This window comes from Diabrotica undecimpunctata, chromosome 4 (assembly GCF_040954645.1).
Source record: "Diabrotica undecimpunctata isolate CICGRU chromosome 4, icDiaUnde3, whole genome shotgun sequence".
Lineage (NCBI taxonomy): Eukaryota > Metazoa > Arthropoda > Insecta > Coleoptera > Chrysomelidae > Diabrotica > Diabrotica undecimpunctata.
This window is the reverse complement of record NC_092806.1, coordinates 3,614,604-3,639,143: the sequence shown is the minus strand read 5'-3', so window position 1 is coordinate 3,639,143 and position 24,540 is coordinate 3,614,604. Positions and strand designations below refer to the sequence as shown.

At 32.0% G+C, this 24,540-nt stretch overlaps 2 protein-coding genes across 2 annotated transcripts; one reads left to right on the top strand and one right to left on the bottom strand.

Moving 5' to 3' along the window:
- Positions 1 to 2,520: 2,520 nt before the first annotated feature.
- Nup75 (nuclear pore complex protein Nup75) lies at positions 2,521 to 8,014 on the top strand. The gene is made up of 9 exons (XM_072528688.1): positions 2,521 to 2,649; positions 2,702 to 3,409; positions 4,031 to 4,153; positions 4,215 to 4,433; positions 4,789 to 4,901; positions 5,860 to 6,077; positions 6,415 to 6,633; positions 6,696 to 6,795; positions 7,729 to 8,014. Exons 1-9 carry the CDS (start codon positions 2,626 to 2,628, stop codon positions 7,934 to 7,936), a joined length of 1,932 nt encoding a protein of 643 aa, XP_072384789.1. The 5' UTR covers positions 2,521 to 2,625; the 3' UTR covers positions 7,937 to 8,014.
- A 92-nt stretch (positions 8,015 to 8,106) lies between these two features.
- On the bottom strand, positions 8,107 to 20,213 carry LOC140439048 (para-nitrobenzyl esterase-like). The gene is made up of 11 exons (XM_072528689.1): positions 20,116 to 20,213; positions 19,728 to 19,868; positions 17,298 to 17,438; positions 17,011 to 17,164; positions 15,952 to 16,137; positions 15,675 to 15,874; positions 15,415 to 15,592; positions 15,017 to 15,183; positions 11,522 to 11,651; positions 11,053 to 11,194; positions 8,107 to 8,320 (listed from the first exon to the last, which is right to left on the bottom strand). The coding sequence occupies exons 1-11, from the start codon at positions 20,164 to 20,166 to the stop codon at positions 8,134 to 8,136; spliced, it is 1,677 nt and encodes a 558-aa protein (XP_072384790.1). The 5' UTR covers positions 20,167 to 20,213; the 3' UTR covers positions 8,107 to 8,133.
- Between the last annotated feature and the right edge of the window lie 4,327 nt (positions 20,214 to 24,540).

Below are 24,540 nucleotides of genomic sequence, written 5' to 3'. Positions count from 1 at the left end.
ATACTGATGCGAAATGCAGCGTGACACACAATGGGATAAACAGTGACGAATTCAACGTACTTACTGGAGTTAGACAGGGATGCGTGCTTTCTCCGTTTCTTTTTAACATAGCTATAGACTATGTTCTCTCTAAACTAGACTCTGACACAAGAGGGATACAATGGACGTTAACCACACGCCTAAGCGATCTAGAATACGCGGACGATATCTGTCTATTAGGTCAAAGGTTCCAAGATCTGGCTTACCAATTGGAAACACTTTCCACTGAAGCCAATAAAATAGGTTTGAAAATCAATATTAGTAAAACCAAGTCCATGAGAATAAATGCAAGGAACAACACGCTATTTACTATCGACAATATGCAGATTGAAAATGTGGAAAACTTTACGTATCTTGGAAGTGTCATAACAGAAAACGGAGGTACAGAAGACGATATTCGTATGAGGATACGAAAAGCCCAACAAGCTTTCAGCACGCTCAACCCTGTTTGGAAATCTGGCGAGTATACGACAAGGACAAAGATCCGAATATTCCGATCAAATGTCATGTCTGTTCTACTCTACGGATGTGAAACCTGGAAAGTGACAAACACCCTCACAGACAAACTGCAGGTCTTTGTTAACAAATGTCTACGAAGAATTGTTCGTATATTCTGGCCTAACACCATCAGAAACGACGATCTGCTACACCTGACCGAACAAAAGAGGGTACAAAATGAAATTAAGTCCAGAAAGTGGGGTTGGATCGGTCACACACTCCGAAAAAATAGTTGCAGTATCGCAAAGACTGCCCTAGAGTGGAATCTCCAAGGGAAAAGAAAAAGAGGTCGCCCAGTACAAACTTGGAGAAGATCCATCATGGAAGAGATAAGAGGCCAAGGAAAGTCTTGGAATGAGGTGAAGGCCTTAGCGCAAAATAGAACCCGATGGCGCGTTTTCACTGAAGCTCTATGCTCCACTTAGGAGTTCAAGAACCTTATATATATATATATATATATATATATATATATATATATATATATATATATATATATATATATATATATATATATATATATAATAAAAAATCGAACAGAAAATAGACTTGGGTAGCACCAAATGGAATCACTAAGAATGAAATTGACTTCATTCTAACCAAGAAGATTACTACAATAAAAGATGTCAGTGTAATAAATAAATTTCAAACAGGCAGTGACCATAGATTAATCGGAGCAAAAATTGTTCTACATAGATCTGAAACTAGAAAGAATAAAGTTAATCACAAAACCAAGAGTAACCGGTATAAATATTACCAATCTAAAAGAAAAGTCAGATCACTACCAAAGGACAATTGATGAACGATTACGTGACCAAATCGACAGCTCTCAATTAATAGAAATCATCCTTGATAGTGTCAAAGAAATCGGAGGCCCGCAACAACAAAATGAACATAGTAAACTGTCTGATAAAACTAAAATAATGCTAAAACAAAGAATGGAAATGAAAGTACGTAGCAACATACAGAGAATACAATACACTGAACTTTGTAAGACAATAAAGAAAAATATTAAGGAAGATATAAGAAAGTACAATGAAAGACTGGTAGACAATGCAATGGAAAACAGGAAAAACTATAAGAAAATAAGACAAGCATTAATCATTGGGAAGAAGCAAATTGTTGCTGTAACAAACGAGAACACCAGAATTACAGACAGAAATGAAATAATACAACTCGTGACTAAATTCTACAGCGAACTATACAAAGCCCCTGACACACTTACTTAAGAAGTAATCAGTAACCAAAAAGATCTACCAGAAGTCATTCAAACATTCAAAATATGTCATTTTTAATGTTTCAAAATTGACAACTCTTGAGATAGGACATAGTCAGGGTTGTAATACATTTATTTAATGTTGATTTTCTAAATTTCTTGGTACCTCAGCAATATTGTTTGTACAGGTACAATTAGAAATCACGGTCCCAGTATTTTCAAAATTTTGTAATATCCTTTGAATTGTTGAATGACTTGGAATTGGTTTATTGCGATATCTTTCGCTAAATAAAGAACTGACAATTCGCGCACTATTGCCTGAATAAAACATTTTTATTATTGCTACTTTCCCCTCAACTGAATACATTTTTCATCAACTTTATTGTTTTTTAAACAATACATCACAAAATAAAAATTTTGGCAATTCAAATATTGTCAAATATTAGAAACATCGTCATTCTTGCACAGCGTGTGGCCTGACTTTAAGGGGTGGCCTGAAAAATATATTATATTCTTGCAAAATTTTGGAATACGTTTGATTCGTAGAACAATTTTAACATTTGTTTTCGATACATATTTCAGTCCTCTACAAATAGTTTTTCTTGACTTTTGGTGTAAAATAATTAGTGAAACAGGAATTCAACAATTTAGAATTTTCCGCTGGCTTTCCTATGGCCCGTTTGCCGATTCACCACCCTGTATATAAATACAGATATAAAGATACACGGTTCCAACTGTATTTAAAATTCAGCCCACTTCTATAAGGAACGGGTGCATTACTGGTTGCATATATTGTGTTTGTGTTAAAAGACGTAACCTCAAATTGCTCAAACAATAACGCCCGGTTACACTCTCATGTTATCATTCAAATTAAAATGGAAACAGATGCGAAAACATTCGTAAGTTAGACCTGATGATATATTGAACAATAAATAACCAATTTATTTTTAGTTAATTCCAAACGACGTTTGTAAGAAAGCTGGCATTGCTGGGACATGGTTACCATTAGATCACATTTCGGTTTTTGCTTATGAAAAGCGAAATATTCGCCAAAAAGATGAACCCAGCCATTTTTCATCAACTACCCCAGTCTCCGTATTTCATCTCAGACAGGATGTAGTATTATTTCACTCGATATTAAGAAAATTAGTGAATGAATCTAATGGGGTATTTCTGTCCATACAAGCCTTAGTTGGGAATAAAACACCTGACATACGTTCAGAATTGTTCAAAATAAGTAGGCAATATCGTTCCATAATACGAGCTTGTCTAGAAAACCTACAAGATGAACTCACCAAGTCCAAACTAGAAGATAAAATCGAGTTACAAAACTACATCACAGTATTCTATTCAATCGAATGCATCTGGCATTTATGTGAGATCCTGTTTATAGATACAGTGCCGGGAAATGTAGTTTTATCTCAAGTTTTAGAGTGGGTCAGGTTCCATTTTCCAGAACATGAGAGAAATGCTGCAAATATGCTTGCAGAAAATAACATTGGCTTAGAAGCAAACCCAGAATATTGGAATACAGTTTTGGGAGCATTATTGCAGGGACGAATTCCACTTGTGATGGCATTATTGAAGCAACATTCTGCATCTGACAATAGCACTTTCAGAATGGTTGACCAGATTCTGAGAGCTATGCCTATATTTAATGTAAGTTACAAAACATGTTGATGTTAAACAAAGTTGTAGTATTAGAAACATTGCATGAGTAAAGTAGTCCATCCTGTGGCTCTATAGCCCTGGCCTTCCTCAGCAAACCTCTCCAATCATAACGACATAGCAGTTACAGCTTAGTATTCCCTTAGCATCTGATGAGTATACCTATTCATTCTGTCAAATAGAATATTAGCTAGTATTTTGTAACAAGTGTTTAATAGAGTGATCTCTCTATAACTTTTTGCAGCAAAGCTTATTCCATTTTTTGTTTATTGTACATAGCCCTTTGGATTACTCTTTCAGCATCTTTTCTTGTTCCCGGATTTCATGTATAAGTTGGTGTATTTTGTTTTATCATTTCACCTTCTGCCTTTAGAGTCTTCGCAACTTTTCCACATTTGTCAGGTTTTTTTTTTATTTTTGAGCGTTTATACAACCTTAAAAACTTCTTTCATTGGCAATAGTATGATTGTGCCATCCTCTTTGACATCATTTATTTGTTAGTAGAAACTGTAAAAGAATGTATGTAATTCTTGCACAAAAGCGTTCATATCATTATTGCCTTATTAGTATGACACTAGGATCACTTGTATTAAGTGAGCCATATATTTTTAGGGTGCTAGTGGTACTCCTATAAATGAATTCAACATGCAGTGGAGGCATTGGACGATGGATGTACACTCAAAAATTGATGCCAAACTTTTCAGTTCTGAGAAAAATTTAGATCTCATGACTAGGGTAAGTATTTTTTTCTTGTATTCTTTTGTACTGTATATGTAATATTTATTGAACTTTTCAGCTTATAGTTGGAGAAGAACAAGCCTGGATAGAAATTCAAGACTATTGTGAGGTCTGGTATGCTTATTTGGCAGGTTGGTTATTCTTTACTGAACCCACTATCAAGTCATTTGAGTTAGGTCAATTTGCGAAAAGGTCAATTAACAAGTTGAGGATGAACAATCATCTGAAGCAGTTGGATAAGGTGTTGTTAGCTGCTATGGATTTTGATATATTTCAGGTAAAGTAGAAGTCATTCATATTGTTTGACAGTTCCTATATGAATTTGGTAAATAAGAATAGGAATCACCTTTACATTGGCTCCATTAATTTGATTGCTTTTGATTTTTCAAATGATTTTCATTTTAATTAATCATATCCTCCTACTCGTTCAAAGTTTTATCTATATACATTGCATTCCCAAACTATTGTTAGACCAAACTACCAATTTGTTCTTTGGCAATATAAATTTTGTAATATTTTAAGGTAAACTTACCATTCAAGGTACTTTGAGTAAGTTTTACACCAAAAATTTAATTTTTGTTCAATAATTTCATAAAATGTAGTTTAGTCTTTTCTTTGAATTATCTTTTTAGGTCATTAAAGAAATTCAGAACATGTACGATAATGGTTGGTTTGTAAGCCATTTAACAGATCTCTTATATCATTGTGGAAGATTAGTGGACTTGGAAAAAGAAGTACCTGATTTGTAAGTACTTTTGTTCTTAAAATTAATATAAGATATAGTAGGCATATTTTTTAATGAAGTTGTATATAATTATTCTATTCGACTAATAATTAGGCATCTTTTTCTTTGGTTAAATTATTTTTCCATATCAGATTGCTATAAGTATTTATTTGATTAGGAGATTCCGATGGAAAAAATTTGTTTTTCTTGATCAGAGAGACTTGAAGGTTCTTTGATATTTTATAAACATACTTTTTGAAGTTTCCTGAATCCACATCTTAAAATTTCGGTTCAAAAAACTCACTCCTAATTTGTCCACAATTCTTATTAATGTCGAGGCACTATGCATTTTAATTGTTTGGATTTTGGATCTATTTAAATAATTAGTTCCTTCTTCTTGTCCCTAGAAAAGAAACTTTTAGACTCATACAAAATAGATTCTTTCAGTCTTCTTGGACTCTTCAGAAAATTTTTGTCTTGCCTTGAAAATAGATTAGTTGACTTGCTGATTGATTCATCATCATCATCACACTGCATGGGCCCTAACCTCCTCAAGAATTTCTCTTCAGTCATCCCTATCCATCGCCTTCCTTCGCCAAGCATGTATTCCCATATTTTTCATGTCTTCATCAATGTTATCAAGGAACCTTGTTCTGGGTCTTCCTCTTCGTCTCTGACCAATGGGTATATCAAGGCTGATTGGTTCACTTGTATTTATTTGCTTGTAATATAAAAGAAAGTATTGTAGTTGTAGCATTAAGTATTAGAAAGAAAATTACTATGTATACAAGCGTTAAATATACTTAAGTCAAATGAAAGGACACATTAAGTAAATAGTTTTACAAGGTAGAAATGTCACATGATGGCATAAGAAAGATCATACCATTTACTGTCAGGGCATTTAAGTCTGTCATTCGTCCAATTGGCACTAATAGATCTTTTGCATCAAAAATTAAATAATAAGCACTCTATATTTTAGTTCAGCTGAAAAACTTCGAGAATCCTTCATCCTAGATTATGGAACAAGCTTGATGGGCCACAAGTCGTTATGGCAAGTTGGGTTGACATATTTAGACCATTGTCCCAATGATGGATTACAAATTATCGAATTACTTCTGCCCCGAATTCACATGGACACTGAAGCCAAGGCACAGAAGGTTTTGAGGGAAGCCAAAAATAGAGAGTTAACCCATGTTGGTAAGTTTTTGTTAATAGTTTCTCTAAACTGTTTGTAACAGTTTAGAGAAACTCTGCACATTGTCATATTTTTATTTCATTTGTTAAAGGTTAAATTACTTATATGGTAAAATAGTTTTACAGTTTTTGCAACAAAGAGTGTTCAATTGTTTTTGTGTATATTGGGCCGTTTTTCTAAATGTGCTCACATGCAGGCATCAGTTTTTTGAAAACTGGTGCTTTTTTACCATTTTTCTTTTTGAGTTTTGTATCTACCTAGTACTTGTACCTAAATATTTAAATAAAGATTTTTTTAAATGTTAATAATCTTATATTGATATTATTTCTATTTCTGCAGTTCAGAGTGTTTGTAAAGTGCAAGGAATGTTGTCGATGCGGAGAGGAAGATTAGGTAATGCTCTGTCGTGGGCTTTAAAATCGCAGGACGGTCCATTCACGTCCTTCTTAGCCGACAAATATTTGCAAGATTATATCAAAAGTGGCAGGTTGGGAAGTACCGATTTGTTGGACAATTTGGGATCTGGCATGCTCGTCAGTGATAGATTAATATTTTTAGGTAAGTTAAAATTAGATAAATTCATGGTATTATGTGATTAACCCAAAATTAATTATTTCTAGGTAAATACTATGAATTTCATAAATTATATCAAAACGGGGAGTACAAGGAAGCAGCTGCCCTATTAATTTCACTGTTGGCTTCAAAAATAATACCTAAATAGTAAGTTCACCATTACCTTCCTTATTTTCACAATATGAGGTAATATCAATAATTAAATTAAAATTAAATAGATTGTTTTCTTAAAGATATTTCAGTTTTACTAAATTTTTTTAGCTTTAAAATATGATAATAAAACTAAAACGTCCTCACGTGTGATATTTCTGTTGTTGTCATATTTCAAAACTGTAAGGTAGGCAACATTACTTGCATTGATGTATTTAAATCTTACCAGATTTGGCAATCTGAAACAAAAGAGATAAAAACATATTTTTACTTTTAAATGAAACAATTGTCTTAGAAATCATAAACTTAAGTTATTTATGACTTAAGACTGACATTTATGATATCCATACTTTGTTGTTTAATTTTCTTCATCTTCTTTAAGTATGCCGCTAATTTTTGCAGAGAATGCATATTGGTTTTTTATTAGTAAATGTTTTGCATTTCATCATTGAGATTTATATGTCGTTATTGTATAAACAACTATTTAGAAATGCCCTCACTGAACTAATACTACATATACCTAATTGCTATCTATTCTGTAACTTTTTAACTATTTAACATTTCTGTTAAATGCTGAAAATTACAGTTTGTCACAGTGAATAATGACAAGCATTGACAGCGATTTCAGTTTTGTATGTTCTATAGAGGTACCTAACCGTGGTTAGTGTTACCAAAGCTATACAAAATGTAGTTTCTTATGAAAAATGAAAATTAACAGAATTTTATTAATCGTTTGAACACTTAATTTTTGCTAGTATTTAAAAAAAATAAGTTTTTACACGATTTTAGGTAAATTGTAAACATTTTAACAATATTTTAATAACTTTGCATCCATTTTGAGTATATCTGATTAGCAAATAGGAAGAAAATGGTACTACAGTATTTTCTCAGCAATATAATTTTTTCGACTGACATTCTTCTCTTTTTTAGCTTCTGGTATGTCCTCTTAATAGAATCAATCCCCTTGCTGGAAAGCGCCGACATGGTATTTTCCTCAAACGACACATTCACCATCATGCATTGCTTGGAGGAAAAGAAAGATTTGCCCGAGTTAGACGATAAAATAGAAATCTTAAGATTAGCTGCCGCCAGAAACTTGTCTAGAGCTCTCACTTTCGAGGCACAGGTTAACGAATGATGTGTTTTTTCTATCAAAAAGGAAGGCTTTTTAGTTTAAGTGTATTTGATAAGTTTTTAATAAATATTTTTTTTACAATTGTTTTTATTTATGGTCTTGGACATAGAAGAATCTACAGCAATGATGAGGGAAGTAATGATAATATCGCAATTTTGATAAATAAAATCAAATAACAATAAAATATATCTTTATTACATTTAATAAGTAATAAATGGTCTGTAGCTATCATCGTCGTACAATTTAACCCACTGTGGATAAGTTAAATTTTTGGGATCAGTCTCGATACTTAAAGTGTCATTGATGTTTAGGTACTTGAAATCGTAGTTTTTCACCGGCGGCCAAATGATGTTCTCCAAAAGTTCTGAGGGCTCTGGAGTTGGATTCCTACAAACATTAGAAGTTATATTAAGGTTACTTTTACAGCAGTTGATGAAAATTTAAAAATAAATAAAGTTAAGGTTCATTCTACACAAAAAGTGCTAAACTCCATTCGCTTAGCTGGGGCATATTTTGACAGATTCATTGTCGGAAACCTACAACACAACAATTCCTACTTCTCAGTATTAATAGCTGAAGTATCCTACTATTACAGACTTCTTTCTTTAAAAAAAGAAGAATTATTCTAAATAGTCGAAGTGTATACTAAACCCATCAAATTTTGGGTAGTATATATTTAAAAAATATATATTTAGTTGTTATAATTTAACATAACTATTTATTATATGGTGCAGATAAATAAATATTGATTGTCAGTAATTCGCAAAGTTCTATTTTATTTACTATTTAGTTTGTTTACTATTAATATTGGCTATAAGTACGTGTGCTTGGTTGTATAGTAATTTCCAGCCACTTTTAGTCTGTCAAAAAGTAACTACCTTCGCAAAAAAATAATTACTAAATTCACTAGACAGTTCGGACTGGGAATAGTGAACCGAGTTTAATAAACATTTTTTGTCAAAAGGATTTCAGCTACATTTCTTATTTGAAACACTTTACGACGTACAGATTCTTAGTAAATCTGTTTTCCATCCCTGCAAGGGGGTTTTAGAAGAAAGCCCGGTGGTAGGAGTAGTAAATATTTTTGGGCTCCAAAAATTGATATTTTAGGCAAAATTCAGCTTGTTAGTCCCGTTTTTAGTGACAACTGGACTGATAATAGTAACAACAAAAGCACTCAGCAAGTTGTATCTATATTTGTCATAATATGCGTATATCGTCGGCTGTATGCAATAGTGGCTTAACTCAAAAATTCACGTTACAAGTGAATAAAAAAATATATAGAAGGTATAACATTGACAGATCTGTACAATGATTATTATAGAGCTGATTGCCAAAGAGACAATGATGAATTTGTAAAAATTGGTTTTTATCGTAAACTTTTTAATTATGAATTCTACTTGCATTCTTTTCTCCCAAAAAGATCAATGTTGGTATTGTGAAAAATACTGACTTGTTTATAATAACCATCATAACGAGAAAACTTAAGCCGGGAACTAAAAATGCTTGAAAAAGAAAATGTAACTAACTTACAAAAAGTTGCTTGTTTTGACCTACAAGCTACTCTACCGACACCAAAAGGAGACTTTCTCTCAAGGAGAAGGCAGTAAAGGTGCCATAGAAATTGATTCGTGCCTGCTGATGTATTTGAAACAAACATCTATAAAAACAGTTTCTGACGATTTGAAATTCAGATTTTACTCAACCAATTGTGGTGGCCAAAGAAAAAACAAGTACTTAATTGCAATGAATCAGTAGGTACGCTGTAACTCATTTCAAAATTTATTCTATAACTCATCGGTATTTGGTTCTCGGCCATACTCAAAATCAGGGTGACAACTGCCACTCTTTAATAGAAAGAAATATCACTAAAGCTTTAAAAGAAGAGCTTATTTATCTACTGACTCATTACACTATACTGATACATGAAGGAAATACTTTTCATTTCGACGATATTTATGAAATTCATGTAAAAAAAGGCTCTGATACTCACTACTATTTTAAAACTTCATTTGCACAAGAAGAGTACAGATCAGTTGATACCATCAAGAAAAAACAAGAAAAGCTTGGATATTATAGAACTAGAAAAGGCTTACACTGGCAGCCTGCCAATAACTGAAAAGAAGAGAAAGTACCTTACCAGCCTTTGTGAAGACAAGAGTGTTCCACCAACTCACGCTGATTTCTACCGACATTTAAAGCATTGTTAATCATAACTTTTCCTAATATTACTAAGGTATACTTTTTTTTATTTAGTTTTTCTTATAGTTGTTAATAAACACAATTCTCTTATTCAAGTACTTGTAATATTCTTTATTGAACCTTTATTTCAGTTAATAGGAATAACAAAATAAAATACCAGTTTTGTCTTTGTCTTAATTAGTCTTGACAGATAAAATGTTGATGTGCAATAGTGGCACAACTCAAAATTATCGTTGAATTTAAAAGTCTGTGTTACAATTCATTAAAGGCTAGCTAACGCTCTCCCAAATACACCAAAATTTATTGTTTTCCAAAAATCCCAATCCATGTAGTAAAACAAATAAGACAAAATTATTGGCACACAAACTTTAAACCTCTGTTATAAAAAATTACCAGTTTTTGTGTTGTGGCACTATTGCATACAGTCGACGAATGTTCTTTGCTTTATCATTAGGTTTGGAACACAATTTATCCTATAATAGGCAACCAGTAATACAATTTGTAAATGATTTGAAGTAAGTCTGAGTAAAACGTTAATAAATTGCTAAAACTTGCTAAAATTCTGTACTATTATTCCAGTAAGATATTAGGAACTACTGTCAATTTTATGTATTCAAAATACATATTCGTTCAAGAGTTAATTTGAAATGTTTGTTAATTTACTATTAAGTGTTATCATAGAGATTAAAAACAATTTCACTTTCGGTGTTTGTTGCATTTTATCCACATTTGTAAAGTTTAAAAGAGAACAAATAGAAAAGGTTTGTAATATTATGATCGATATTGGTTATTATTTTTAACAATTTTATTGGAATTTCTTAAAACACTATCCACAGTTTTATTACTTATTTTAGATCACAATGTTCAATATTATCTGCAATATATTATACTTATATGCTTCATCAAAAAATACTTACAAATATTTCACGAAGTTGGTAATTAAGGTACGATATCTTTCACTGGTTAAGACATCGGCTGGTGGAAAATATTCCAAATATGACCAGTTTCCGTAACACCAAACGTAGTTACTTTCTTCGCCGTGAGCTACCCTATCAGCACCTAAAAGTTTTAGTATTATAAATGAGCAATTCAAAGTTTCGACCTCTGTTTTGATATAGTCTCAAATTTTACGAGTATTTTGAAGTAAAATAAAAAAAAAGGCAATAAAAAAAATCAATCACAGAACATATTAAAATGTATAAGTCAAATCGTTTTTGCATTACGTCTGATAATGTCTGTCGAAACGTCATTAAGAAATAATTCCGCTTCAAGGCTTATAGCCCGGTAAACAACGTTTAAATAAAGAATATCATAATACATACAATAAATAGGTACATTAAGAAATGATCTAACACGTTTATTTCATTAGTAAAAAATAATTATTACCTTCAAGATATGGTCGATTTCCTCCTAGTTGTCCATGGTAAGAAAATTGGTAGAAATAAACGTCGCTGTATATGGACTGCATGTGCGCGTGACGAATAAGTGGGCGTGTAAATGACATATCACTGAAATACTACATTAGCATATTAGTAAATGAAATATATCAATAATAATACATTTTTAATAAAACTTTACTTTCATATCTCTTATTTTGTCTTTATTAACCTTTGAAATCGAAATATAGCGAAGCCGGAACGAACGGTTCTTTCTTGTCCAATAAAAATCACAGTTATTATTCATTAGTTTATTGGCCTCTCGACTGGGAAATCATTGCGCATATGTGAGTGGGAGCAACCACGAACAGGCTTAAAATCAGTGCATTTTTCGGTTTGAAATCAGGCTTCCCCTCCAATTCATAACAATTATACATTCTTACCTAATATATCGAACTGTCAGAGTGAGAATAAGCGATCAATTTTCAAACCCTTTTACTCCACGTGCTGGAATTCCCCAAGGCTCAGTGCTAACGTCCCTATTGTACATAATATACAACAGCAACATTTTAAATCAAAACATCCCAGGCATTCAACTGTTTCTCTACGTAGATGATACTGCCCTCCTCACAACAGCGAACGGTTATTTTCCTGAGAGAACTTTTAGAAGAGCACAAACTCTTTTAAACGGCGTTGCCGAATGGTGCAATAAGAGGAGCGTTACATTTAACTCTGCAAAAACACAATCGATTGTGTTCCGCAGTAAGAGTCGTCGTCCGCGACGACGAACAATTCCCTTTGAATTTGATGGGAAAAAGGGTCGATATTATCCAGACAGCTTCCTATTTAGGTGTTCTTTTCACTAAGACACTCTACTGGGAACATGATCTAAAGGCAACTTTAGACAGGATCAGAAATCGAGCCCGCCTTCTCATACCACTTACAGGGGAAATTGGAAAAACATAAACAAAATTTCTCGTACAAACTTATAAAACATTCATTCGGCCCGTTATGGAGTATAAGTCTCACTTATATTGCCTTCTAAAAGATTATGAAAAGAAAAAACTGATCGCTGCGGAGCGCAGGATTCTGCGTAGCGTATGCAGAAAACCCTGGGACTTCTCATCCCGTGAAATCCACAACACCGCAAATGTTGCCACAATCATCTAGAGAATCAAAACTCTCAACAGGAACTTTACCCTCAGAACCATTAACGGCGCGCCACTTTATCACCCAAGACACCCTGAAAAGTTCCTGCTCTTATCTAGGTCATGTAAGAACCCGGAGACCACAAAACAAAAAACTTCACATTCCGTCCATTCTAATGCTGGCTTGTATTGACGAACTCTCAGGTGAATACGCTGACATCCTTGAAGCTACTCCGCTAGCTTACCTCACCCACCTATAGCTCAATCATTTTCATTACGCCGGACAGGGGAAGATTGGTTTTTTGCGGTTTCCCAATCTCACTACTCAATGATACCTTGTTAACCTGTTTATTTGGGCTGTTAGGCCGTTGTCTTCTAAGATTAGTTCTCAACGTTTCTCCAACACTAGGGGTTGGCATCTTCTGAAGATGTTACTGCTTTGCTTGTAAACTGAAACTATCAGTTACATACAGTTACAACGATAGCACCGATTGCACATCAAGACTAGAGAAACTGATATCTCAGAGGTACCTTCTGAGCATAGAATACTCCTTAACCCTTACTAATGTAAGATATGTAAGAAATTTGGAACACCCCATTGACAGCAGAGCTCTCAGATATATTCTCTAGTTAGTGTCAATCCGAGCCAAGTTAAATCTCAAATAATAACATGGAATCGAAGAACCTTCTTTCCTTCTCTAGAGCGGCGGCTGGTAATCATCCAGGTATCCAAGATACAACGGAGGATGAACCAACTATACGACAGGACCTGTGAAGTTTTCATAAAAGACGGCCAGTTGACTAACCTATAATTTAGGCGTGATTCACTCCAATTATCTAAAACGCTTTCTGTGGGACTCTAAACAGGATTTGGAGGAATAACCTACAGTGTTGTGCGAATTAATGGATGCATTATGACATTTTTCAATATTCACAGTTGGCAGCACTGTTCACACATTTATAACTGACCAAGAACTGAAAACATAACCTTACTTTTTTCTTTACTCTTCTATGCCACAAAGGGAAATCGCAAGAGCGTGTGTAGTAAGCAAGATTTTAAAGCGTAAACGAGAAACAGGATCAATGGATCTGAAAAGGTTAGGAACATGAGGAAGAAAGAGAAAAACAGCACCAGCAGATGAAAGATTTTTCTTCGAAAGAGCAAATTGGACCCAAGAAAAACAAGCCAAGAGATCTAGCATCACCAGGTCTACTGATTCATGACTCGATGTTTGGAAAAGACTTTTGGAGAATGGTAGAAGGGCAATGCGTCCACAGAAAAAACAGCTTCTAACTGAACGAATGAAGAAACCAAGGCTATAGTGGGCAGAAAAATACTCTAATTGGACTGTAGACGACTACAAAAAAGTCATATTTACAGATGAAACTCACCTCACAGTTCAGGGACAGCGGTCGAAATTCGCCAGGAAGTCTGACAATGAAAACCCTACACCATCTCATATTGATCAAAAAGTAAAACATCCAGTCAAAAAAATGTTTTGGGGATGTTTTTCATACATGGGGGTTGGATCTTTGGTACCAATCCATGTTGAACAATACTCCCAAAATGTCAGCCCTAAGTAGGAGCGATTCTTTAACAGGATTCTGCTTCCTGTCACAAGTCAAAGCAAATGATGGAATTTTTCAAAAACAAGGAGATTAATCTTTTAGATTGGCCTGGTAATTTGCCAAACCTTAACCCCATTGAAAATTTATGGGCCATTTGCAAAGCTAGACTGCGCAAAACCGACTGTACTACAAAAATAAAAATTATAGAAGCGGTCATTTAGGTTGGATTTCGAAATGAAAGGATATCTGGAAACTGTCAGAACCTCGTAGAATCTATACCGAAACTGGTAAAAGCAGTAATTGTAGCCAAAGGGGACATATTTTCTACTAAATTATGTAAGTTTACCTTTATAGTTTCGTCAAATATAATTTGTTTCTAAATAAACTATTTTTTCGTTAAAATAGCCTATGATTCCATTAATTCGCACATTGTTTAACTGAATTATCTGGAATATTATTATTATATAGGATGGCCTATATACTGGTTACAAGCGGTCTAGTGTAGAGAACACTGGAAATAACTGAGAGAGGCCTATTTTCAATGGACACGAAAGGCTGAATGGTGATGCTGAAGCATTAAATACAAATTAGGTTTAATTTAATCTCTTTATCACAAGTGCTTTATTGGTTATGGGAGATAATATCTAATAAAACATTAAAATCGACTTTGGTTATTTTTTGTCCTTGCACACGTTGCCTTTCATATTAATATTTTTATTACAGTACGAAATATCTATAGTGTACCAAATACTTTTCATATATTATAATGAAGTAAGGAGTTGTCTTACTTTTATAGCAGCAGCAAGATTGTCTTGGAAACGGCCATCAGTATAAATGTTTCTTATTTCATTCCCAACAGTTTCTTTGGTAGCATCGTCTTGTATATGCATGTTTCTATTTACCAACTGCTTGATGTCAGCGTCATATGCTTGGAGAGACGATGGGAAATAGGAATCTAAAAACAGAATGAACATATTATTATAAACATACATATAATCTTTGATGGAATTTCAATAATGTTTTATATAAAAGAACTTTAGCCTTTAACTAAACACTAGATTGGACCAATAAACTTTAAATAAAAATAAACATTCATAACCTAAATAAAAAATTTATGCTTATATTAAATATTTGTAGTAAGGAAATTGTCCAGTACCATTTTTTATACTGTCACCTATTTACTTACATGTGATTCTGTCCAGAGCTTCTTCTGAGTTGATACCGATAAACAAAGGAACTTTGCTCATCCTTCCACCCTCCACAATAGAGTACATTGGTTCAGTAATAAAAGCAGTTTCACTCGGTTGTTCAATAACTGGAGCAAAGAAAAATCCTTGGACAATTTGTTCATTACCAATGCTTTCCTAAAATAAGTAAATCTTACTATAAAACATTTATTTTGTTAAGAACATTACTCAAACTCAAACTCATTGCGTAATTATTTACCTGGAAAGTTTGGGCAGCCTTATTAACTTGGTCAGCCGTAGCTGATCTCAAAAACTCTACTAACTCTTCAGTTGTAGCAGTTAGATTGAAGTTACCGTCGATAGCTTTGGCCAATCGGTAAGCGATTTCTTTAGCTCCATCCTGATAAGCCCACGGAGTCAAGAGTGATCCGCTGTGAGAAATTCCTGCTCTAAACAAACCTAAAAATGTTGATATTTTTATGTTGTACGTTTATACAAACATTTTTCTGCCCAATATAAATTATTAGCTTGATTACCTTGGGATTGTGGACTCGCTAGGTGGTAAGTAACTGATGCCCCTCCAGCGCTAGCTCCATGGATCGTGACTTTATCGGGATCTCCACCAAAATATTTAATGTTGTCTCTAACCCATTTAAGAGCGAGAGTTTGGTCCTTCAATCCGTAATTTCCTGGTGATGCTGCGTCTCCAGTTGAAAGAAAACCTACAAAAAATGTGTTGTAGTTGTTTTCTAATCAGTATAAATTATTAATTTTGTGACATAAAACTATACCACCAGCAATACCATCCAAAATGTCCTATCATAACTGGTGATTGTATCATAGAAACTGTAATGACTGTTAGATCATAACTTTGTGTCTTAGAACAATCTTATTGTTGGAAAACCAACTATATTTTATCACCACTTCAATTTAAGCCAATGCAACCCCTGTAACTTGCAACACCTGCATTGCAAATATTAACTCATACGGAGAGAGTAGCTTTTTTAAAGATGAGGAAATTTGTAAGTAATCAAAATCTCAATATGCAAATCCTATGTCGTATGGTAAAATATAATATTCACTCTATTCTTCTTTATGGTGCCAAAGTTAATGTTGACTTGATGAGAAAGGTGGAAGCTATTGAGATGTGACTTTTTTAAGGAATTTGGAAAATGTCATTGATCGACCATATCACGAACGAAATGGCGTTGCACAGAATGGGAAGATACAGAGAACTTTTGACCACAACTAAAAAAAAAAGAAAGACCCATATTTTGAAATGAGAAATACGAGTTGTTGCAGCTAATTGTGAAGGTTAAAAATAAAGAAAAAAGGGGTTATGGTAGACGACAAATATCCTGGCTGAAAAACATTCGCGACTGGACTGGAATAATTAGCCATAATTATTATTATATGCAGGAGAAACAATGGCGATGGTCAATAAAAAGATAAAGAAGACTTAAGAATTATGAGAACCAAACTGGGACCAATCAGAACAGAGCAAAAGGAATATAGAAGCAGAACAAATGCAGAGATTAAGGAGAACTTAAGGAAGACATCGTGATTGAAATAAAACAATTTGTTTCTAAACTTACCAAATGGGCCAAGTCTGTAACTAGCTGTCACTACGATTACTTCACCTTCAATAAGGTAATGTGGGCCTGCTGCCGTAAATGTTGAAGCTCCTCCCAGAAATCCTCCTCCATAAAGGAAAAACAGTACAGGATAAGAGTTATTGGTTGATGGATACTAATATGACAAAAATTGTGTTAATTAATAAATATTTACACTAAATTTATGAAATGGAGAAATTGAGGCATTTATTATAAATATTAGCCATCACTCAAGAACTATAAAAGTAGTACAAGGAATATATGCTTACTTTTGGTGTATAAACATTAAGATAGAGACAGTCTTCCGTCTGTATACTGCTCACGTTAATAAAATCATTAACTTGGTAGCACACTTTTGTATTTTGATTCGCATCTAATATTCCACTCCATGGATCAGCTGGTTGAGGTTCCTAAAATTAGTTAATAAAAAGATTCATGTTTAAAAATAAGATGTTATTAAAAAAATATTTTTTTTATTTCGAATTAACGTGTCTCGATATATTTGGACATTGACACGGGTGCAAAGGGTTACAATAGTACCTACGGAGTTATAATACAGAGTTTACAATAGCAAAGAATAATATTATTATGTAAATTATATGTTGTTAAACAATTGGGAAGTCTAAACAAAAGTCAGTCTATTAGGCTCTTGAGTCGGCTTGAATAGTTCAGAAGTTCTTTTAAACTTGTAACAGTTATTTTGCATACCACATTGGGATCATTATAGGGGGTTGAAAATTGTGGTCAGAAATTACTGGGGTGGAGATAGGGCAAGCAAAACAAATCGTTACAATTTGGTGCCCCACGTTGGGCGCCAAAATGTGGATATCTTTCGAATTGTTGAAAAACGCCGTTTTACAAATCTCTCAGATGAGAGTTATAAATTATATAAATTTTTGATATATTGTTTAAGTAACATTTTGAAATTATTGAGACTGGTACATTTTTTTCCAGATGTAGGTAACTGATTAAATTTAAGGAAGATTTTAAAAAAGAGCGAATTCATCGTACTTTTATACATAGTTCTAGGTACATAAATGTCATCTAAACCTCGGTTATTATAAGAATGAATACTTTTGTTGAAAGAAATGAATTCTTGGAAATATTCCGGTGATAAGCCATTTACTATTTTGAAGACCAAAATCATGGTGAAATAAAACAGTCTATTTTCAACAGAGAACCAATTTAGAGTATTTAACATCGTCCGTTAAATATCCTGTCCTAAATATCGTCCTGTTATCTGGATCATTGTGTAAATTACTTGCAGATATAACCAAATTGTGCTTTTTATCAGAGTTAAGTTTTAGTTTGTTTGTAGCAAACCATGAGCTAGATTTAGTAGAAACTTCCTTATTTTCCCCATTTTTAAATCAATATTTTTTTCTAATATAACGTATGTCGTATCATCTGCGAATTGTATAGTTTTGTACAGAGATATGAATTTAGGCAAATCGTTGACAAAATAACCAAAAGAGGTCCTAAGACCGAACCTTGTGGGACTCCATCTTTTACGGATAGAAAATCGGAGAGATGACCTTTTGGCCCTACCGCCTGGTGTCTGCCACAAAGATAAGAAGTTATGGGCCAATCATAGGGATACCTCTGATTCCATAGTTATTTAATTTGTGGAGCAAAATGTCGTGTGAAACACTCAATCACTTATGGGTCTGTAATTGTCAGTTTTTGAGGAATCGCCTTTTTGTAAATTGGTAGTACTTTTTAGTATTTTAGTACCTCTGGAGATTTTCCAGTTGATAGAATTAAATTAATAAGATGAGTGAAAGGTGCTAAAACTATTTGGTAAGTTTCTTTTAAAATTTTGCTATTAATTTCGTGAACGTCCCTACAATTAGAATTACTAATAGACTTTATTATTTGAGAGACCTGTCGTTGCACAATGGGACAAAAACAAAGGACTTGCTAGGAGTAGGAGAAGGATAATTTCTATAATTGAATAGGTCATCGACATTAATAGTGGGAAGAGATGTTATTATATTCTCTGAAATTGTAGTAAAAAATTGATTTATTTCGTCTGGAGGTAGATTAGGCTGTACCGAACTGGATTTTATGTTGCCTCTTTCGAAATTTACTATTTTCCAGCAGTCTCTAGGTTTATTATTGGAATTAGTAATAAAATTACAGTAGGCTGTCTTATTAGCAATTTTTAATTGCCGATTATAATCAAATTTTTGTTGTTTATATAGTTTGAACAAATCGGGATCCTTAGTAGCATCTGCAATGTATTTAATAATAAGATTAGATCTGTAAGACCTTAATTCATTATTAAACTATTGCACGGGTGTTTTTTCAGCAGTTTGTCGTACTTTTTTTAGTGGAAAATGCTTTATTAATAAATTGTTATAAGTTTCGATAAGAAAGACTATCAAAAAATCAGGATCATTATTAATATCACAGAAAAAGTCCATCTTTGTACTAGCTAGCGCACGTTTAAGCTTCTTGGCCGTGGATTTTGACCGGCCACGAAACAACACTGGCTCCTATACTATATTATTTATGTTAGGTTTCGTAGATTATTGTTATATGAATAATACTAATAATATTATGTAATATAATATAATAATATTCATGAAGTGAATATACATTTAAGCTTATTTTTTAAAATATCTCACACTTTCTTCTTATAACCAAAATACTTTTTCATGTCGAGTGATATTCGAGTGATATTAAATTATTCTTACCCTAAATCGCAATTCTCCAACGGGTGGTTTTCCAAAAGGAATTTGTTGAAAAGCGTAAAAGGTAACGCCCTTTCTCATGGAATACTCTAATCGTCCTCGTAATTGGCCATTTGGTATAGTCACTAAAACGTCATCGCCGTTCTAAAAAAAAACAATAATAAAATTGGTCAAAATTTATTTAGGAAAAATACAGTAATAAGATAAAAATAGATGACAATTTTAATATTAACGATGTTATAATTTTTCTACAGAATTATCATTCATCCTTCACAAATTTTAAAGAAAGAAAAATGAATAACGTGTACCTAATGATTAAAAGTAGCTAACTTTATAGAAAATAAAAAAAAATTAGTAAATAATCAAGCGAACATATACAAAATATACTCACTACTAAGTAAAAGGTTAAAATTAAAGAAAACAAACATTTAATCAACACCATTATGCTTTTTATTAAAAATGTATTTTCAAACGACAAATTTATATGATGTTCACTTAATCTAATCTTATAATACTTAAAATCCTAAGTGAAGCTCTTATTTTTTAATGTAAATTAGTATTAGTTATATAATTTCATCTAGTTTTCGTTATTAAGGTCAATTTAAAGTTAAAAGATATTTTTAGACCAACCAAGTTGGTAAAAATTAAAATTTTTTTGTCATAATGTCATAAAAGATAAATAAATGTTAACATATACATGTGAGAGATATGAAACGGAAGAAATAATAGAAGAAAATGAAGAAGAATTGATACCCAACCCTAAAGGAAGCAATCAGAGTTAAAAAACGGGAAAACACCAGATATCGAAAGAATAACAGTATAAAAGACAGCTTGAAAGACAGAGCAGGTTCCAAAGGATTGAAAGGTAGCATCGATAGTACCTATATTTAAAAAAGCTGACAAAATAGACTGCAATAAATACATAGGGCATTCTAACCAGTGCAATAAAAATATATGAAAAGAAACTAGACAAACTGATAAAACTAAAAATTGAAAACACGTTAAAAGAATCACAAATTAGATTTCGAGAAAGAAGAAGCACACGCTATCACATTTTTACAGTTAAGCCTAGCATTTGCATTGAAAAATTATTTGAAAGAAGAAATCAAAACCGAGAGCAATACCTAACAAGATGATTTACTTGAACATTAAAATTGACAATCCAAACGGATGAGTAAATAGCCCAGTCTGGTTATGCAAAAATCATCGATTTCACGGCAAAATTTTTCGTTGATATCTGAAGCTTTTAAGACATAGGTGGGGGTTACTAGATGACGAATAGATGAAAAAGTACTCGTATTTTTACTTTGCGTTTTTTTTAAACAATAATTTATGGTCATAATTTGATTTTTTGTCTAGTTTTTTCTATCAAAATATAAAGGAAGTTTTTTCCTTTATATTTTACATAAACAATGTTTATATCATTTTTTTATATCAAGAATATCTTTATTTTCCTGTTTGTTAAATTAAAATTGATAAACAATTTACAAATAAACAAAATAAAGCAAAATAAACGTTTGAAAAGTTGTTTGAAAAGTATGTTTTTTACTTACAAACCATTGTAATAACTTTGGATGGAATTATAATAACGTGCAACCATTGGATAGCTGGTAAAAAACTCACATTAAAAAAAATCTTCTATAAAAAATCATATCTCCATTGTTTATAAACATTAAGAAATAAAATTTGCACACATTTTGAATGAAAATCTAAACTTTATATTAAAACTTATAGCTATAAAATTCATCAAATTTTTCGAACATAGGAAAGTGGAGGAGATAACTGTTTCAGCTCCGTTTTTTTTGAGATCGGAACTTTAAATTGAAACACGTAGGAAAAATTTATATTATCTCGGCTTCCATTGCAGCTAGAAGCCTCTTTTTTTGATCTGGGTAACTCGTCGAAATATGAATAACTACATAGTTTTCACTGGTCGGGAACTGGGAAATATGGGAAACCTAGGAAAAATTCGTTTCGAAGGGCTGTAAGTTTCGAAAAACTGAATGAATTTTATAGCTATACGTTTCAATATAAAGTTTAGATTTTCATTTAAAATGTGTGCAAATTTAACTTCTTAATGTTTATAAACAATGGAGATATAATTTTTTTAAAAATAGTCGCTAACTTCGTTCCTATTGGTCATAGAAGGTTTTTTTTTAATGTGAGTTTTTTTACTAGTCATCCAATGGTTGTACGTACAAGTCTGTGGCTTGAAAAATATAGAAGTTATTAATTGTTTATAAGTAAAAAAACATTACCCTTTTTCAAACGTTTATTTTGTTAATAAAAAAATTAATAAAATTCATAAATTAGTTCAAAAAACTGCTTTTTTGCAAATATCTCGCTAAATTATTGATCAATTTTAATTTAAAAAACGGGAAAATAAAGATATTTTTGAAGACAAAAAACTTATAGACAAAAGATCAAATTGTGATCATAAATTATTTTTTTAAAAAAACGCAAGGTAAAAATACGAGTACTTTTTCCCACCACCTATGTCATTTTTCGACCTTTTTTTAAGCAGACTAGGCTAAAAATAAAATGTACAATTAACAGCCAATAATAGACCAACCGAAAAAAAAATCGTTATTATCAACATTGAACCAAAGAATATAGACGCTTCTATATTCTACATATATCCTTTGTCTATATTCTTTGATTGAACTACCCCAATAAAGAAAGACAAAAAAACAATTTTCACAACTAAACACTTCAATTGAACCGTGTAGCGCTATCTAGTTACAGCTTCATAAAATATACTCTAACTATTGTAGAAATCTTTAGTACATGGAATTATCTGCCATTTTGTAGTAGTCTTAATTAAAATATAGAGGTCACTGATAAAATCCTTATGTGAAAACTGAAATAATCCTGCTTACAATTTACAATTTCCTGTTGTCTGACAAGATATTTATACCAGAATTAAATTAAATATTGTGTTCCTAACCGAAAAAAATTGTTAACTACACAGATATCAATATTAGGGTAAAGCAATAAAGAATGGCAAAAAACAAATTTTCACAAATAAATATACACTTCAATTGAAACGTGTAGCGCCATCTAGTTACAATTTATTAAAAGATGCACCAACTATTTTAGAAATCTTTGCGAGATTCTATGGATTAAATTATCCTCTTTTTTCGTAGTAGTTGATATAAAGATGAAATCGATAAAATCCTTAGGTGGAAAACTGAAATAATCCTGCATACAATTTACAATTTCTTGCTGTTTGACGAAATATTTATACAAGAATTAAATTAAATATTGTGTTCCTAACCGAAAAAAAAAAATTGTTAACTAGATATTGGACTACAAAAATAAAGAATGAAGAAAAGAAAACAAATTTTCACAAACTTCAAATAAAACGTGTAGCGCCCCCTAGTAACTGTTTAATGAAAGATACATTAACTATTTTAGAAATCTTTGTTTTTTTCTGACATGGAATTATCCGCCCTTTCGTCATAGTTGATATAACAAAATACAATCAATAAAACCCTTCTGCGAAACCTGCAAGCCTGTATTTACAATTTCCTATTCTCAGATGAAATATTTATAAAATAAATCATATAGATATATAAGAAATAAATGGAAGATTGTGATCAAAAGCAATTGAACAGAAAAAACATAACTGAATAGTGTTGTTCACCTAATATTTGGAAGAAAAAAATTACAAAACTAAAATAGACGAAGTGTTTTAAAACCTCCAATGTTTGGAAAGTTAATAGTGGTTACAGTGGGAGTGTTAATAGTAGCTGAACTAATATTATTTGCATCTATGGTACACGATATTGTAAAAGGTTTTATAGGCACCAAATAAATATTCTGCAGGACTGTTTTATACATATAAAAAATTATTAAGCAATATATTGTTAAAAGAACTGTGTTATTTATTATTTCATTTTCTTCACGTTTTTTTGACCTGTGCTATATTAATCTAAGGAACAAAATTCATTGTCATATATAATACGAGACAAACTAATATTTTGGACACATCCATAAAATTTATAATTTTCAGATTAAACAGGAATATATAATAAATCTTACCTTATGCCAATCTAAATTTGGTTTAAAAGCATTAACAAACTAATTTAATAATTGTAAAATATTGCCTAGACCGTTAACAGTCTTATACTTTAACAATTTTTTCGAAACACGTGCAGTTTTTAAAAGGTTAACGAATATTTAATTAAACAGTAGTTTCATTGTGATACTAGTTTTTTTCAGACACCTATATATTAAAAATTCTTAGGAAAGTATGAGCATATTGGTACTACAATCTTTCAGTAAAGGGATCCTCATCCACATTATTTCTTTATCTATTCTATGCTTTCCTTATCCAATTTAATATTCAAATCTAAGTCAGTATGCCACCTTGTTTGTGATCTTGAAATTCCTGATCGATTTCCTTTCAAATCATGTGGTTCCCATTTGACGTATAAATAAATTCAATTGTTAAAACATAATTTCAAAGAAAATAAGATGTCTAAAAATGTTTAAGTTCTTTTTATAAATATTGTAACATATACAGGAGGTCCATTTGTCAGGAATGTAATTATGTAAAATTCCTAAACAGGGTCCTTTAAAGTGATGTATACCTATTTCCATTTAGAGATGATATTTGGGTGATGTTGCGAGAGAAAAAAGATAACCGGATATCAAAATAAAAAAATATTCTTGACTCTACTATGGCCTCATTAAATTACGTTTTTTTTTCTGAAAAATGGCTTTGTCAGAGTTAATAGTCAATTTTTTTTGCTTGGCTCTATTACATAATATCTTATCTCTTCAGGTATGAAGACGTGGGAATAAAGATCAT